The sequence below is a fragment of the Leishmania mexicana genome, chromosome 31 (genome assembly GCF_000234665.1).
Source record: "Leishmania mexicana MHOM/GT/2001/U1103 complete genome, chromosome 31".
In the NCBI taxonomy this organism is placed as follows: domain Eukaryota; phylum Euglenozoa; class Kinetoplastea; order Trypanosomatida; family Trypanosomatidae; genus Leishmania; species Leishmania mexicana.
Genome location: NC_018335.1, coordinates 47,203 through 61,711, shown reverse-complemented (window position 1 = coordinate 61,711; position 14,509 = coordinate 47,203). Strand labels below are relative to the sequence as shown.

Here is a 14,509-nt window from a genome sequence, read left to right as displayed (position 1 = left end):
CAGGGAGAAGGAAGATCGTTCTCCTTCTCTGCACGTCTACTCGTGCGCGCACGCTGGGGTAAGCACGTGCGCCTGCATGATCTCCGTGTTGCTTGGCTTTCGCTTTTTCCCCACCGCGCAGTACAACCCCCTTCCCTTCTCTCGCACTCTCTCTGCCTCCCTCCTTCGTCCCTTTCCGGCCCGCCGCCCTCGGTGTCTTTGCTCTCACACGCGTTGACGACGGTGTGGCATGCGACGGTAGCACTGACACACGCGCACATACAACACGCATCATCAGTCGCACCTAGGCACAGGTCCTCACTACCTCGGACAGCCCTTCTCGCCTCCGAACTCCTTGCTTCGCTGCACGGCGCGGACGCTATGTCAATGTATGCCGTCAGCGTTTCACTCGGCGCGTCGAGTAGCTACGTCGCCGTCGCACCAGTGAGCAGCACCACCGGCACGGCTGCGGTGTCCGACGCAGCTCCCATCAAGGTTATTTCCAACTCCAGTGGCCATCGCAATACCCCTGTCGTGGCGGCGTTGACAGAGCAGGAGTTGCTCTTTGGTGACAACGCGCTCCACCAGTACTCGCGCCAGCCTCAGAAAGTGGTGCCTTACCTGTTCACCTACGCCGCCGCTGCCGCCTCGATAGCGGATGCGCAGCATGTGCTGGGGACAGAGGCAGAGTACGCAGTGGAGCCGGAGGATGCCACGTCGGATCTGCTGCGGGTCGTTGAGGCCGCCGCGAATCAGAAGTACAACGGTCACTGCCGGCTCACCCAGGCTTCCTCTGGCACGCGGCAGCTCGGGTTCGAGTACACGTCAGAGTCAGGCGGCGAGCTGGCGGAGAGCTTCATCTCCGCTGAGGAGCTTTTTATTCGTTTCCTAAACTACGTCAAGGAGCACTCCATAGACGGCGCGTGTGGACTGACAACAGCCACCGGCGGTGATAAAGCCATGTCGAGCTCGACAAAGCTCTTTCTGACGCTGGTGGTGCCACGCTACGCATTTCCAGGTGCGACCGACAAAGCCCATGTCGCGCACTGCGGCAGAGCTGTGGAGTGGCTGAAGGAGGCGGTGCAGTCGTCGCATCTAGGCCCCGTCGTGCTGAACACGAGTGTCGTCTTCAGCGATGAGGCGGCGGGGATTGCGTACGATGCCGCCACGCAGGAGCGCCGTGTGCCGCGCGTGCTCTCCACCGCACCGCACAATGTGCTCGTGGTGGACTGGGGAGCACATGGTTTGTGCCTATCCTTGTTGTGCTCCCGCGGTGGCGTTCTTGTCTGCCCTCCGCCGCACCACAACGTCCCCTACCGCTGCTTCACAAAGGGGAGCGCTGCCGTGGGTGATGGCTACTTCGCCGTAGGCACCGGCAGCGGCGGCGACGCGCTGGACGTGGCACTGGCCGAAAGGGTGGCAGCGCAGTACATGACTCAGCAGCGGCGCCTCTTCGCGAGTCCATCGCGCAACTTCAATGCTCTGCTGCGCCTCAACCACGCGCTACCCACCATCGGGTCGACCGAGCACCCGGCCACCGGACTTCTTCATGAGGCGATCCCGTCCCGGGCGATGCACCGTCTTGTCCTGCTGATGGCGGAGAAGAAGGTCTCGCTCAACACAAACCCGCAAGCCACCTCCGTTTCGGTGGAGGTGGAGGCCTTCTACGAAGGAATGGACCTGATTGACACGCAGACGCTGACAAAAAACAAGATGGACAACGCCATTCGAAGCGAGTGGGGACTGTTGGACATGTTCAACACGGCCGTGCGCACCTTTGCGGAGAAGTACAAGGACACGTGGACTGAGGGGTTTGTGGATATGGTCCTGCTCGCGGGCGGCATGTGCCAGATGCCCTCCTTGACAAGGCTGCTCGCCGCCTCCATTCAGTCACCGGAGCAGCGGTCGCTTTTCGCAGCTGCGGTGCGCGTCTTGGACTCGAGCCTCATGGGGAGCGGCGTGTGCGCCGATGAGCTGCTCTCTGTCGGCGGGTGCCACCATAGCTGTCGCGTGGCCGGATGCTACATGATGCAGCGGCTCGCCACATCCAGACAGTCACGCAAGAGCGCTGGCAAGCTGCAGGCCGCCGTCGCCGCGCAAGCCGCCGAGGCGGCCACCAGCGTCTGGGATGCCCTAACGAAAGATGACGATGGCGAAAGCAGTGACGGCGAGGATGAAAAGCCGGAGGAGCTTATGAGCGACCCCCACTGCGGCGTGTTTCTCGCTGGAAACGTGTACTTGTACGTCGGCGACACCACAGCGCTGACCTGCGCGGCGACCCAGCAGCTGCCTTGCGCCTCGTTGCGTGTGTTGCTGGCACACTCGGCGGCGCTGCCCTGCCGCGTCGCTATTCCGTGGTCTCCGACATCTCCTGAGGCGCGAACAGTGCTTTACCTCTTCACGGATGCGCACGGCCCATCATCGACAGACTCGGCGGGCGACCTTGTGGAGGTGCGCCCAGTGAACAGCGCTGGCCTTGTTCTCCATGCTGCCGCTGCCCTGGCGCGCGGTGAAGCAGTTGGCTCCCTCTGCATCACGTTCACGGCGCAGGCAAAGTGGAACGAGATGTCGGAAAGGGAAGTGCAGGTGAGCGTGCAGCTGGTGCGCGTGCCCAGTGTCGGTGGTGCTGACATTTCATCACTGGTGCTCACCCCCGGTGTTCTTTGCAGCTCGTATGGGTTTGTCCTCCAATGAAGTGTGTGTGCGTGTGGGTGGGGGGGGGTGACTGGCGTGTACGTGTCTGTGCCTCCTGGAAGGCCGTCGTGCGACACACTGCGCTTGCGCACGCGGGTTGGGGGAAGGTAGGCAGATGACAAACCACCTGGACGTGTGTGTGTGCGCGCCTGCTCCACGCAGCCTGTCCCTTGTATGGTCGGCTTGTCTGTTTCTTTTCGACTCGCCTCTTAAAGGCAGCGTAATGTGTACCGAGTAAGGCTGCCGTGATGAGGAGTCTTTGGTGTTCATCAGTACTGTTCACATACGCGCAAGACGCCGGGACATAAGAACAGCTGCACATCGGCGCACAGTAAGCACGAAGCGTGAGAAGAGGACACGGATGTAAGCGGCCACCGGACGCGGCAGGCTCTGGAGCTGCGGCAGAGCATCGGGTCTTGCGTATGCTGCCAGTTGTGTTACGTTTGAGCACAGACAGCCTCATCCACCTAAAGGTGTCTCTCTCTCTCTGCATGCATTGCATGGGAAGGTGGGGGGGGGAGCAGTGCTTCGCCGAGAGATGAACAGGTGTGATACTAGGCGAGCGCATAAAGCCTACGCTATCTGCTCTACCGCCTCGATCTCCAATGCACCTTCGATACGGATTGCCGCGCCACCGCCATCGGCCCGGCTGCTTCACTTTTCGCCCGTCGCTTCCTAACGTTCTCCTTGTCTGCTCGTTTCGTCTTTTAATTCACCGCTTTCGTGTTTCCGTGTCGTAGATACGCTACAGAGCTCTCGTCTGCTGCGCTGCCGGAGCTGTTTGAGGGGCAGTATCGGCACACCCGTGAGACGTCTGACTGTGCGGAGAGGCCCACTCTTCGGCTCTTACCCCCTTTTTGCATCCCTCTTCACACATTGCGTCGCCCCTATGTCAGCTTCTGAAGACACGGCACCGGCGCCCACTGCCAAGCCGCGGCGGAGTGTCGCCAACTACACGGAGCCGCCCAAGAAGAATCCGTACCTGGTAAAGTTCTCTCGCTTTTACAGCACAAAGATACCGATGGGTGTCCGCGAGTTCGTCTTCACCGGCCCGCTGCTTCTCATCACATTTGGCGTCGCCTACTTTATCCCCTCTCTCATTCCAGCGGAGCAGTTCACACAGGGGCTGACTCCGCACAAGCAGGACATGCGCGAGTACACTTTAGAGCCCATCTACGGTGCCCACGGTGAGCTGAAGGGCTACCGTCGCATCAACACCAAGAAGAGCGCGGAGGAGTGAGTGAGCGCCAAGTCATCCGTCTCGTAACGAAAGGGGGCACGAGGATGGTGACCGCCTGCCACCTTGGACTTCTGCCGCATGCTGCCGCGTGCAAACGGCATGCGTACGTGTCTCGAGTGAGACTGCTACAAACCAAGCACACTGCTCTGCCTCGTGGAGGCGGCAGAGCCCTTTCGTGCCTATCCGTCTTTCCCCTGCCCCTCTCGTGAACCCCTGCGGTGAGGTTGTGGTTGTGGTGGTGGTGGGGGGGGGGCGCATTGCAGCCAATGACGTTGTTCTCCACAGACGCCGCCGCCGAGGGAAGAGACAGAGAAAAGAAACATGACCGATGCCCCGGTTTTCGGAGAGGCACGCACCCGCTGCACCCTGCTGCGAGAGCTTCGTTGATGCGAGACATATTCTTTACCCGATCACCGCCCCATTCAGCGTAGTCGCGCACCACACACTCTGGTTTGCCCTGCGCTGTGTGTTTTTCCATCGCCGCCCGCACCATGTGTGCTGCTCAGCGGGAAGGATTCAACAATGACAGTTTGCCCCCTCCTCCCATGAAACTCGTCTTCTCTTCCTCCGATCTCCACGGTGTCCTTGCACGTACACGCGCACGTCACAATTTCCTCCCTTTCTCACCCCACGCCTTGTGCCGGCCCGCGCACACCTCCGTTTGGTCGGTCTTTTTCTTCCCCAGTCCCGTGCGCTCCATCCGTCTTGGAAGACCTTCTGCCCCCCCCCCCTCCCCTCCCTGATAGACGAGAATGCGACTCACGATGGACTTGGTGCGTCTCGCACCGCAGTTCACGAATACGATGCTACAGCGTGAAATCGACCTTCGCGGGCTGCGGATTTCCTCGCTCGATGAGCACGTACTAGTGTTGCTCGAGAACAACTTTGATGTCGTAAACCTCTCCTCCAACGCCTTGACGGCGCTAGAGTACTTTCCCATGAAGAGTGCAGCCGGCAGCAGCGACAAGGATGTGAGGATGAGCCGCGTTACCACCCTCGTTGCCCACCGAAACGAGATTCAGCGAGTGAGTGTGGCGTCGTGCGTTTCTGCCTTGCCCAACGTCGTGCACTTCTTGGCCGATCGCAACCGCCTCGCCTGCGTGCGCGATCTCTACTTTCTGAAGCAGTGGAAGAAGCTGGAGGTGGTGTCGCTCGAGGACAACCCTGTGTGGGAAACCAACAGCAACAATTTCGATAGCGAGAAGCTGCGGGCCTTTCTCGTCTTCTTGTGCCCTAGGTTGAAGCTCATCAACTACCAGCGCGTTACACAGGCTGATAGGGAGCGTGCACAGAAGGCGAAGGACGAGTTCAAGAAGCTGGTGCAGTCGTGGGAAACTCCCCTTACACTGTGTGCAGTGACACGGTCGCAGTCGTCATCCACCGTGGACGGAAAGAAGACGCGCAAACGCGGCCGCGAGGGACGCACAGCGGCGGCCACCGCGGTAGCAAGCAACGTTGTCACTCTCGATGATGAGCCTGCCAACGGGGCAACGAGCGCGACCCCTGCCGCTGCCGATGTGAACGAGGACGACGATGCCGCTCTTCAAGCACGTCTAGACCAGCTGGAGGAACGTCTCCTATCCGACGATGTCACGGCGGAGGAAATTGCACAGTTGGAGGAGGAGATGACGGAGATATCTGAAAGGATGGCGTCTGCGCGTAAGCGTAAGCGCCATTAGCGTGTCATTCTCTTTTATGTGAAGGCGAGTTAAGTTTGTGTGCGTGTTTCTCCGCCTGTGTGTTGCGCACTTGTTGCGGTGCGGTGAAAGAGGCCACCGCGCGCCCGTCATGTCCGACGACTGAGTGGTGTCCTGTTTTCTTATGCCTTACAGTACCGTGGATGACGAGACGCGTCTCCTCTGCGCAGCAGCACAGGCCGCCCAGTACACCTTCGCAGATGATCAGAGCATCGCGTCTTGTTGTTGTTCCGCCGCCGCCCTACCACGTTCCAGCTTGTGTTGCACTGCGCAGCTGAGACGCTTCCTTGACAAGGCGAACTCTCCCCCTCCCCCAAAAGAAAAAATCCCGTTGTCTAGCCTGCTGTGTGCTGCACCGGTTATGTTTCCTCTCTGTGCTACGATGGACGCGACAACGATCGAGTGATAAACCTTCTTCGTGCGTCACCGCAGAGGGTCTTGACTTTAAACACTCGTTTAGCTCCTCTCCATTCCCTTCTCTCTTGGGGTACGCTGATCCGCCTCCTCGACCACACATCCACTGGGGGGATTGGCAAGGCAGGTCCCTGCACGCCAGGAGGTTCTCTTCCTCCTCACACGGTGTCTATTTGGTGCCCACGCTGCCTTCGTCACCGCGTATTTTGCGTACACCGCCCCTTCTTCACGATTCACCAATCATCTCCCCCGCAAACTGAGCACAGTCGCTTGGCGTGATGCTTAGCACGACCCGATTTGCCCGCTGTGCCTCCGCAGCGGCCGGTAAGAAATTCTCTTTCAGCGAGAAGATGCAGAGGCTTCAGGCAGACCCCGAGCACGCCCTTAGTGGTCCCGAGTACGCGTTCATGCGAGATCGCTTGGCGGAGTACAGAAAGCTGCAACAGACGTACGCGGTGAAGCAGACAGAGGTGGAGAGGGCCCGGAAGGCAGCGAACATGTGTGGACTTGAGTTCACTGGCAAAGGCTCTGCTAGCAAGACGCCATCCTCGTAAAGTCTCCGCGTGGCTGCACAGTGCGTGTGGGCGTCGCCGCCGTATCGTGCACGCCGTTGTCATGTGGCTCATTGCTCTTTGACATGAGTCTTGCTCTAAGGAGAACGATAATATGAAGAACAGAACGCACCGGCGCCTGCGTAGAGGTGCCACACTCGTCACGTTTCGCCACTGTGACATCCTGCAGGCACCCCTGCCACCCACACACACACACACACGGACAAGTGAGTGCTCTTGTGTGTACATACGCTCTGGCACCCTTGGTGGCTCCCGCGTTGGTTGTCCTTACCCTCTTCCGCATTCACGGGCGGCACAAAACGCGACGGCTGCATTCCGATGCCCTCCTGTTAACTTTCTTTTTTGCACTTCCGATCCTCCGCGTCCCATTCGCGTTCTCGACTGGCCCGTTTTTCCACCCTCTTTTTATCCCCCTCTCACACACTATCCTCTGCGCGCTTTGATGTGGCGGCGGGACCGGCTGTCGCAGTCAGCGCTCACCGGCGGAAGAGCGCGTTCGCTTCTTCTGTTTCTTTTGGCTTGTGCTTCGCTCACCTATAATTTTCGCTATTCGCTCTTTAGTCGCCTCGAACGCCCCCCTCCCTCTCCCCACACATACACGCAAGTACGGGGTCAGTCGAGCTTTACATCAACGCCCTCACCCACCCACGTCCCGCATCACACAACTACGCACGAGAGCCCATACGGCGCACATCTTTTTTTTTGTTCTACTTCTGCCTAGGTTGATCATATGAGTGCCGATGGACGTAGGTCTCGAGGATCGGTGTCCCGAGGCGGCGCCGCGTCGAACAGCGCTCCAGCGTCCGCCCCGTTCTTCTCCGAGTCGCCGGTGCCGGTGGCAAGTCTTGACACGCTTCGCACAACCGATGTTCTTGTGCGCGCCTACTACGTCTCTCTTGCCCCAGCATCACTGACGGCGTCACCGGCAGCGGACACACCGTCGGTGAAGGCGTGCGCGCCTCCGGCCGCAGTTGTTAGTGCTGTAGGCGAGCTCAAGGCGGAAGGGGAGGTGTTTTGCGCCGCTGTAGCTCGCGAGGTGGTCGAGGCGGCGGCCAACCTCTTTGCTTCTCGCTCGCTTGATCGCCTTGTAGGTGCATACACGGCGTGTGCGGTGTGGGATGACATGCGTGATGTGGTCGCGACCTCGTTTCTTCTACAGGACCACGGAGAAGGTGTTACCATGACCCAGCGGCGAGGTTCTCTCTTGGCTGCCACTACAGCACCTCCTAACGACAGCGGCGCCACGGTCGCCACCGCCGCGGTGCCGACACCTCTCTTCCTGCGCAGCGCCTTGTCGCTCGCCGGAGTCTTCACCCGCACGCCTTTGTGCACTCTCACACCGCAGTCATTGATCACCCCACCGCCGCTATCTGCTTACCATCACAGCGTTAGTAAACCTACTCACCTGTCGTGCCCGGTGCCTCCTGCCTCAGTGCCGATGGATGCGTACTGCCGCTATGTGATGGCAGTGGAGGAGGTACCTGTGCCATCCAGCGCGCCTGACGTGCCTCCGTCGTTCCACCGCAACGGCCTCCTGCGGCCCCGCAACACGAAGCACGACACGAGGCATACCGACAAAAGCACTGCGGAGAGTGCCGCAGCGCTGTCACTCTCCCCGTCGCTGCCTCCTTCCCGTCCGTTCAAGAGATTCAAGCGGGGGATGCGGATGGCGGATAAGCGCCTCCCAAGGGCGTCGCTTGACGCAGCGTTGCCAGCGGGCGGCGCTGGCGCTCACGAGAAGCTCGTATCAGCAGCTGGCGTGCAGGCTCCTTCGTCCGACGCGCTGACGACGGCGATGCGGCAGGCACCGCTCTCGCTGTTCGGCGACAATGCAGAGAGCCTCCCACACGCGGAGCGCTCAGGAGTGCGAGTGGTGGGCATAGGCGACTCCACTGCCCAGTTTGGAGGGAGCGAAGTGGAGAGGAGGCACGTTGTCAAGGCATCGCTTCGCAGCGGCGGCGTCGTGCTGGCGGTGGAGCAGGATCGACTATGGAGCACAGAGCGGGCGCGCGTGATACCGACGTGCCGCGACCGTCGAAAGGATGGTGTGGTATGCCGCGTGGAGCCACCGTCAAGCGGCAGCGCCGACGCTGAGATGCAGGATAATGAGTCGGCTGCACCTGCGGAGACTGTTGCGAAGGACAGCGCCAAGCAGCCACCGCGACAGGGCCGAGGGACGAGGCAGCAAGCCTCAGCAGCAGCCACGGCAGAGGTGAAGGAGGCGACGCTTGCTCGCGAGGCGTGGATATCGTCCCTCTACACGACGGTGGATGCATCCGAGGAGATACCGCTGCAAGACCAGGTAAAGGTTAACCCCTCGGCTGGGGTAACTGTGATGGCGACTAACGATTCGGCGTCCGCCTCTCCCCCACTGCGCCGCTCCAACAAGGCAGCAGCGAGCAACACCGTGGTAGCCAGCGGGGGCCCGTTCGCCGTTCCGGCGGACCGCATGGCGCTCTCCTCCTTTGACGACAAGCGGCCGACTGCGCGCAAAGGCAACGGTGGCGTTGCCCGCACCCAGCAGCCGTTCCGCGATACTACACGAGTAGCGCGACCTGTTAAGGCAGCCGTCTCTGAGACTGCGCGCAGCGGGCACCAACACACACGTGCGCCTGTCGGATAGAAGCTCATTGCGATGAGGATAGCGACCGAAGCGCGGCAGCGATGTACAGCACAGTAGCGTGCAGCCCAGACTTATAGACACACCAAAAAACAGAGTGGAATGCACGTCTATGACGGCGCGGTGGCTTCACTTACGCAATGCCTTCGCAGCAGACGCTGACGCGGTGTCCGTTTTTCACTCCAGTGAAGACCACGTCTTCTGCTCCCACACGTGTGACGGTGTTTCCTTCTCTGTGCAGGAGGCGGCGAGCTCTCTGTTTGCTTTTTTGTTTGTTGAAGCTTCTTCTCGGTCTCGAGCTGACTGATGATGTACTCTATTCGGGTGATCCCTTCTTTACTCCATGCATGTAAGCAGGTTCTTTGACCCCTCCATCGCTGGGATGAGGTGACCGACGAATGTGATCCTTACGAGGCGGAGAAGGGGGGGGGGCGGTGCATGATGAACGAAGATGCAGCGCTCTCTCTTCTCCCCGCCTTCCCTTTCACCGTCCACCCGTCACCTCCTCCTCGATTTCATTTCCTCGTGCGAATGCACACCAGCCGAGAATGCAACCAGGAATTAGTAAGCGTGAAGAGGTCTAGTGCAACTTGTAAGGGATATGCGCAGCTTCCTAAAGCCTACCAGTGTGCAAAGCAGGTGCTCGCAGCACCACGTTAACCGTTATGGACTTTCTTCCGCCTGCACCCGCGTAGATGTACGTGTGTAGGATGCTGTTTCACCAGTTGCATGACCTTTCGTACCCCGTTTGACTCTCTGCATTGCTCTCCTTTCTTCTCTCGTCATCCATGTGATCCTACTCTCCTATCGTTTTCCGATGGTGAACGGAGTCAGTAGCAGCACCACTCTGGATAGTACGCGCAAGTGAAGCAACCCCGCTCTTTCACTTGCCCACGACGTCAACCACCCCCCTCCCCCACTCCTTCGCGGATACCGGTGAAGGAAACAGGGAGGATCCACGGTGTCATCGATTGAGTCTCCTACAAACCCTCTACTTGTGATCACCCCCGCCCCCGCCCCACTCTCCTCCCCCTGCATTCCTGCATCCTTGTCCGTTGCGATGGTGCGCCGCAGCGAGGCGACGAAAGGGGACAAGAAGGGCTGCCGCAAGGGCGGCAAGCTCGCGCGTGGCCGCGGCGATGATGGGGAGAGACAGCACCCCGGGAAACTAATGCTGAACAACCCACTGATTCCACCCGAGCTGGACGAAGACATCGACGACGACCTCGCCTTCAACAGCGAGGACGAGCGCTTGTACGGCGACTTTTTTGCCGAGAAAGTCTCCACAAAGCCGAAGCTGTCCAAGAAAAAGTCGTCGGCACGCCCGTCGCGCGACTCCGCCGCACGCAACGATGACGGCGACGACGAACTCCTGGAGGATGGCCTCGCCGTGGTAGGTAAGTCTGAGAGATGCAGGTCTCCATGCAAGGGCGCAAGGAGGAAAGACAATCGCCGCGGGGCAGCGGAGGCTGATGATGACCTCGACACCGACCGCAAAGACGCTCAAAGCAGCGGTGACGATGAGGACTACATTGACCTCAGCGACATGCTTGACATGAGCCTGAAGGCAGATAAGAAAAGGAAGCAGGCAAAGCGGAAGAAGGCAACACGAATGACGGAGTCAGGCACGAAGGTAGTCAGGAAGCGTCGAACCTCGCAGCTGACAGACGAGCCGGAGTCCGTGTTCGGCCTAGCAGACACCTCGGAAAGCGGCGGGGCGACCTCGTACACGGGCGCGATGCAGCACATAATGCGACAGAGGGAGGCGTCCGCGGGACACGACATGGAGGCGGTGAGGGACCGCATCAAGCGCTCGCACCAGAGCAAGCACAACCTCGTTGCAGTGGACGCAGACGACCTGACGAAGGACCGTCTCACACGCAAGGAGGTGCGCGCCATTGTGGATGAGGCAATGGAGCGCTACACGCCGGTACTGAAGGAGCTGGACTCCGCGAAGCACATCCAGTTTCCCATGCACCTCCCAGACAGCATCCCAATCGCTTCGTCTGTCGGCGGCATCGTTGCCGCCGCCGATGCCCAGTTCCGTTCCGACCGGGCCGTCACGCCGGCCCAGTCCAGCTCCTCCGCGTATCGCCTCGGCAGCAAGATGGATGCGCTGCTGTCCAAGGCGGGCCTTTCGCGTCGCCAGGTCGGCGACGAGGCCGACACATCGAACTCCATCGGTAACTACGTAAAGTTTGACGACGTCGTTGTCGATGGGGCGCAGCACCAGGGTCTGGAAAACGGTGAGGCCCCAACCACTGGGTACGTTGCAAAGCTGAAGGCGATGCTGGCGTACGAGAACAGCCGCCGCAAGCGTCTTAATCGGATCAAGAGTAAGACGTACCGGCGTATTCTTCGAAAGGAGAAGGAGCGCGAGAAGGAGCGCCGGCAGAAGGCGTTTGAGCTGCTACATCCGGAGCTGGCTCGCCAGCGACTCGCGGAGCGCCTGCTCAAGTCCCGCGTAGAGGAGCGTGTCACGCAGAAGCACAAGAACACAAGCGCATGGGTGAAGCACGCGAAGCGGTTTGCGCAGTTCGACGAGAATACGAAGGACGCCATCGATGACCAGCACGCGATGCACCAGCGGCTCATGCAGAAGATGGAGCAGGACGCCGGTGAGGAAAACTACGAACGATACGTAGCCGGCGACAACGAGAGTGAGGCCTCCAGCGAGGAGGAGCGGACTGTGGACGCGCTCATCGAAAAGATCGGCGCGCCTGGCGGGGCACCTCTTAGCCGGCAAGACGTCAAGAGCATCCTCTGGAGCAGCGTCGACGCAGTGGAAAACGACGAGAACGCTGCCGCGGGGACAACGGCAAGCCCCATATCCAAGGCACGCGCGGAGCTGCGGGAGATGAAGTTCATGAAGAACGCGCGCGAGCGGGAGGAGAAGGACTACGAGGATCAGCTCGAGGCTCTGCGGCGCGATATTGAAGCGCACCAACGGGAGGAGCGCGCCGGCAGCGAGGCGCAGGAGGGAGAGGCGGAGGATGGAACAGGGCTCACGAGGAAGACATCGAGCAGCACAGCACTGCCGTCCACCGCGGCCGGCCGCATTACATTCAGGAAGGGCAAGAAGTCCGGTTCTGTGGAGCAGATTCAGCTGCGGAGGCAGAGCGGCATTTGCATCGAGGCCGACAACCACGGCGCGGAGTCCTCCGGAGACGAGTCGGAAGACGTAGAGCTCGGCTCTGTCGTCTCCGCTTCGTCGGTCGAGGACGGCGGAAAGTCCTCGCCCCTGGCAGCAAGTGACCCCAACGGACGTCTAGAGGCACACGGCTCGGGAAAGGAGAAGACAAAGAAGTCGACGCGGTCGGCTCAGCCATCATCCGAGTTTGCTGGCGCCCGCAAGGACGCTCCGCTGGAACGGGGCTTGCTAGCGAAGAAGGCGACATCGACCCGATTCACCATCTTGCCCAAGAAGCGTGCGCGTCCCGGTGACGACGCGGCAGCGGGGGAGTCGATGCCGTCGGCCAGCACACTCGTGGACTCGGCGAGTGCCCCTGAGGAGGATCTGCGACTGAACCAGGAGTATCTCATCTCGCGCGCCTTTGCCCAAGACGACGTGGACGAGGACTTTGTCAAGGAAAAAGAATCGCAGGTAGAGACGATCATGCGGCCAGAGGACAAGAATCAGAGCCTTCCTGGCTGGGGCGAGTGGGGCGGCGAGGACCCGGAGCTCAACAAGCGGCACCAGGAGGCTGTCCTGCATCAGACGACGCAGCGGCAAATCGAGAAATCTTTTCTGCTGAAGAGCCGCGCCGATGCCGCGCTGGAGCATGTCATAATCAACCACGACGGCGTCGAGCTGGTGCCGAATCGCATGACCCTTCACATGGTGCCCCGCCCCTTTTCCAACCCGCAAGAGTTCGCCCGCTCTATGCGCCAACAGATGGGGCCCGAGTGGACGTCCGCACTCTCATTCAAAGAGGGCGTGCAGCCACGGGTGGAGGTGCGTCAGGGACAGTCGCTCCTCCCTCTCGACCTCTCTCTTCGCAAGCCGAAGGCGAAGACAAAGCGCAGAAAGACTGAGACGATCCCTGCCCGCACCACGTAGTTGCGTCTCTGCTGCACCTCGGCTTGCCCCGCTCACTTGCCCCTCGCTATTCTTTCCCTTGTCTTCATACGGAAACATACAGGCAGACGCACACGTGCATCAGCATGTGCGCCCATCGAGCAACAGAACGGATGTGTGGGGCAGGGCGCCGGAGGAGCGAGTCGCGACGAAGCGGAGTTTGGAAGTCGAAGAGCGGCGACATCATTGTCGCGGTTTTCACATTCTCCGCTGTCTTCCATCTGCGGGGCGATTTGTGGTTATGATGTGACTCGCCGCCGTGACGGCACGATTGTGCTTCCGCCATTGTCTTGTTCTTCCTTCTGTCTTCTACCCCTTCCTGTGTGCGCGTGCGTGTTTTTCGTATGTCCAGGTAGGCGCTAATCGTGTAAGTGCATAAACGCAGAGGCTGACGTGTGCTTGTAACCGCTCACGCTCATTGCTGATGTTCCTGTTCCTTTTTTTTCTCTTCTCCATAATGGCGTGGCGGACGCCGAGTAAGCCATCGCACAAGCAGACCTGCAGGCCCACGCACACTCCAACGTGGAACCTTCAGCGTCGCCTCTTCGCTGACTTCTCGCTTGCCTGTCCTGTTCGTACAGGCAGAGACTCCTGTTGGCGACGGCATGTGCAAACTCCGAGTTTTGCTCACATTCACACGTCCTGGCGTACGGCACTGTCTCTGTTCAAACACCTCTCTTTGTCCTTGTAGAGCACCGGGAGGAGGAGGACGTCCGATGGAGGACAGCGGGAGAACTGTCCGATGCGCACACTACCGGCGCCGTGTATCGATGACAAGCTTCCCTCCCCTTCCCCTGACACACACACACCACATCTCACTGCTTGTTTCTCCCTCCTCCTCCTCTCTCTCTGCTTGACCGAAGTATTGAACGGACACATCGCTGGTTTTATCTGTTCTTCCTGTTCTTCGGCTTCTGCCCTTGCCGCCACTGTCTCTGTTACGGGGCTGGACGTACCCACACAGGCACGCACGCATCACCAGCTCAGCCGCGTGCTCAAGCTCATCTTGCTTTATGCTGGGTGCTTGCTTCATCTCTTCTTTCTTTCGTGAGCCTCCCTCCCTTCATTCATCATTGGCAAATTCGAGCCACTGCATCGCCAACGTTTCCGGCCTCAACTCGCGGTGCTGGTGCCACTGCTGCGTCGTTTTTTGCCTGTGTTGGTGCCCAAGTGGCTCCGCCGAGGGGGAGGGGTTAGGGTCAGGAGACCGTGCAC

General features: G+C 60.1%; 6 protein-coding genes across 6 annotated transcripts; all 6 read left to right on the top strand.

Moving 5' to 3' along the window:
- Window positions 1-366: 366 nt before the first annotated feature.
- Window positions 367-2,673, top strand: LMXM_31_0190 (conserved hypothetical protein; the record flags this gene model as incomplete). Its single annotated transcript, XM_003877810.1, has 1 exon — window positions 367-2,673. One exon carries the CDS (start codon window positions 367-369, stop codon window positions 2,671-2,673), a length of 2,307 nt encoding a protein of 768 aa, XP_003877859.1.
- Window positions 2,674-3,562: 889 nt separating this feature from the next.
- LMXM_31_0180 (conserved hypothetical protein) lies at window positions 3,563-3,913 on the top strand (the record flags this gene model as incomplete). Its single annotated transcript, XM_003877809.1, has 1 exon — window positions 3,563-3,913. One exon carries the CDS (start codon window positions 3,563-3,565, stop codon window positions 3,911-3,913), a length of 351 nt encoding a protein of 116 aa, XP_003877858.1.
- Window positions 3,914-4,665: 752 nt separating this feature from the next.
- On the top strand, window positions 4,666-5,592 carry LMXM_31_0170 (putative U2 small nuclear ribonucleoprotein 40K; the record flags this gene model as incomplete). The annotated part of the gene is made up of 1 exon (XM_003877808.1): window positions 4,666-5,592. One exon carries the CDS (start codon window positions 4,666-4,668, stop codon window positions 5,590-5,592), a length of 927 nt encoding a protein of 308 aa, XP_003877857.1.
- Window positions 5,593-6,302: 710 nt separating this feature from the next.
- On the top strand, window positions 6,303-6,578 carry LMXM_31_0165 (conserved hypothetical protein; the record flags this gene model as incomplete). Its single annotated transcript, XM_003877807.1, has 1 exon — window positions 6,303-6,578. The coding sequence occupies one exon, from the start codon at window positions 6,303-6,305 to the stop codon at window positions 6,576-6,578; it is 276 nt and encodes a 91-aa protein (XP_003877856.1).
- A 1,456-nt stretch (window positions 6,579-8,034) lies between these two features.
- Window positions 8,035-9,219, top strand: LMXM_31_0160 (hypothetical protein, unknown function; the record flags this gene model as incomplete). Its single annotated transcript, XM_003877806.1, has 1 exon — window positions 8,035-9,219. One exon carries the CDS (start codon window positions 8,035-8,037, stop codon window positions 9,217-9,219), a length of 1,185 nt encoding a protein of 394 aa, XP_003877855.1.
- A 1,057-nt stretch (window positions 9,220-10,276) lies between these two features.
- Window positions 10,277-13,276, top strand: LMXM_31_0150 (conserved hypothetical protein; the record flags this gene model as incomplete). The annotated part of the gene is made up of 1 exon (XM_003877805.1): window positions 10,277-13,276. One exon carries the CDS (start codon window positions 10,277-10,279, stop codon window positions 13,274-13,276), a length of 3,000 nt encoding a protein of 999 aa, XP_003877854.1.
- Window positions 13,277-14,509: the final 1,233 nt, after the last annotated feature.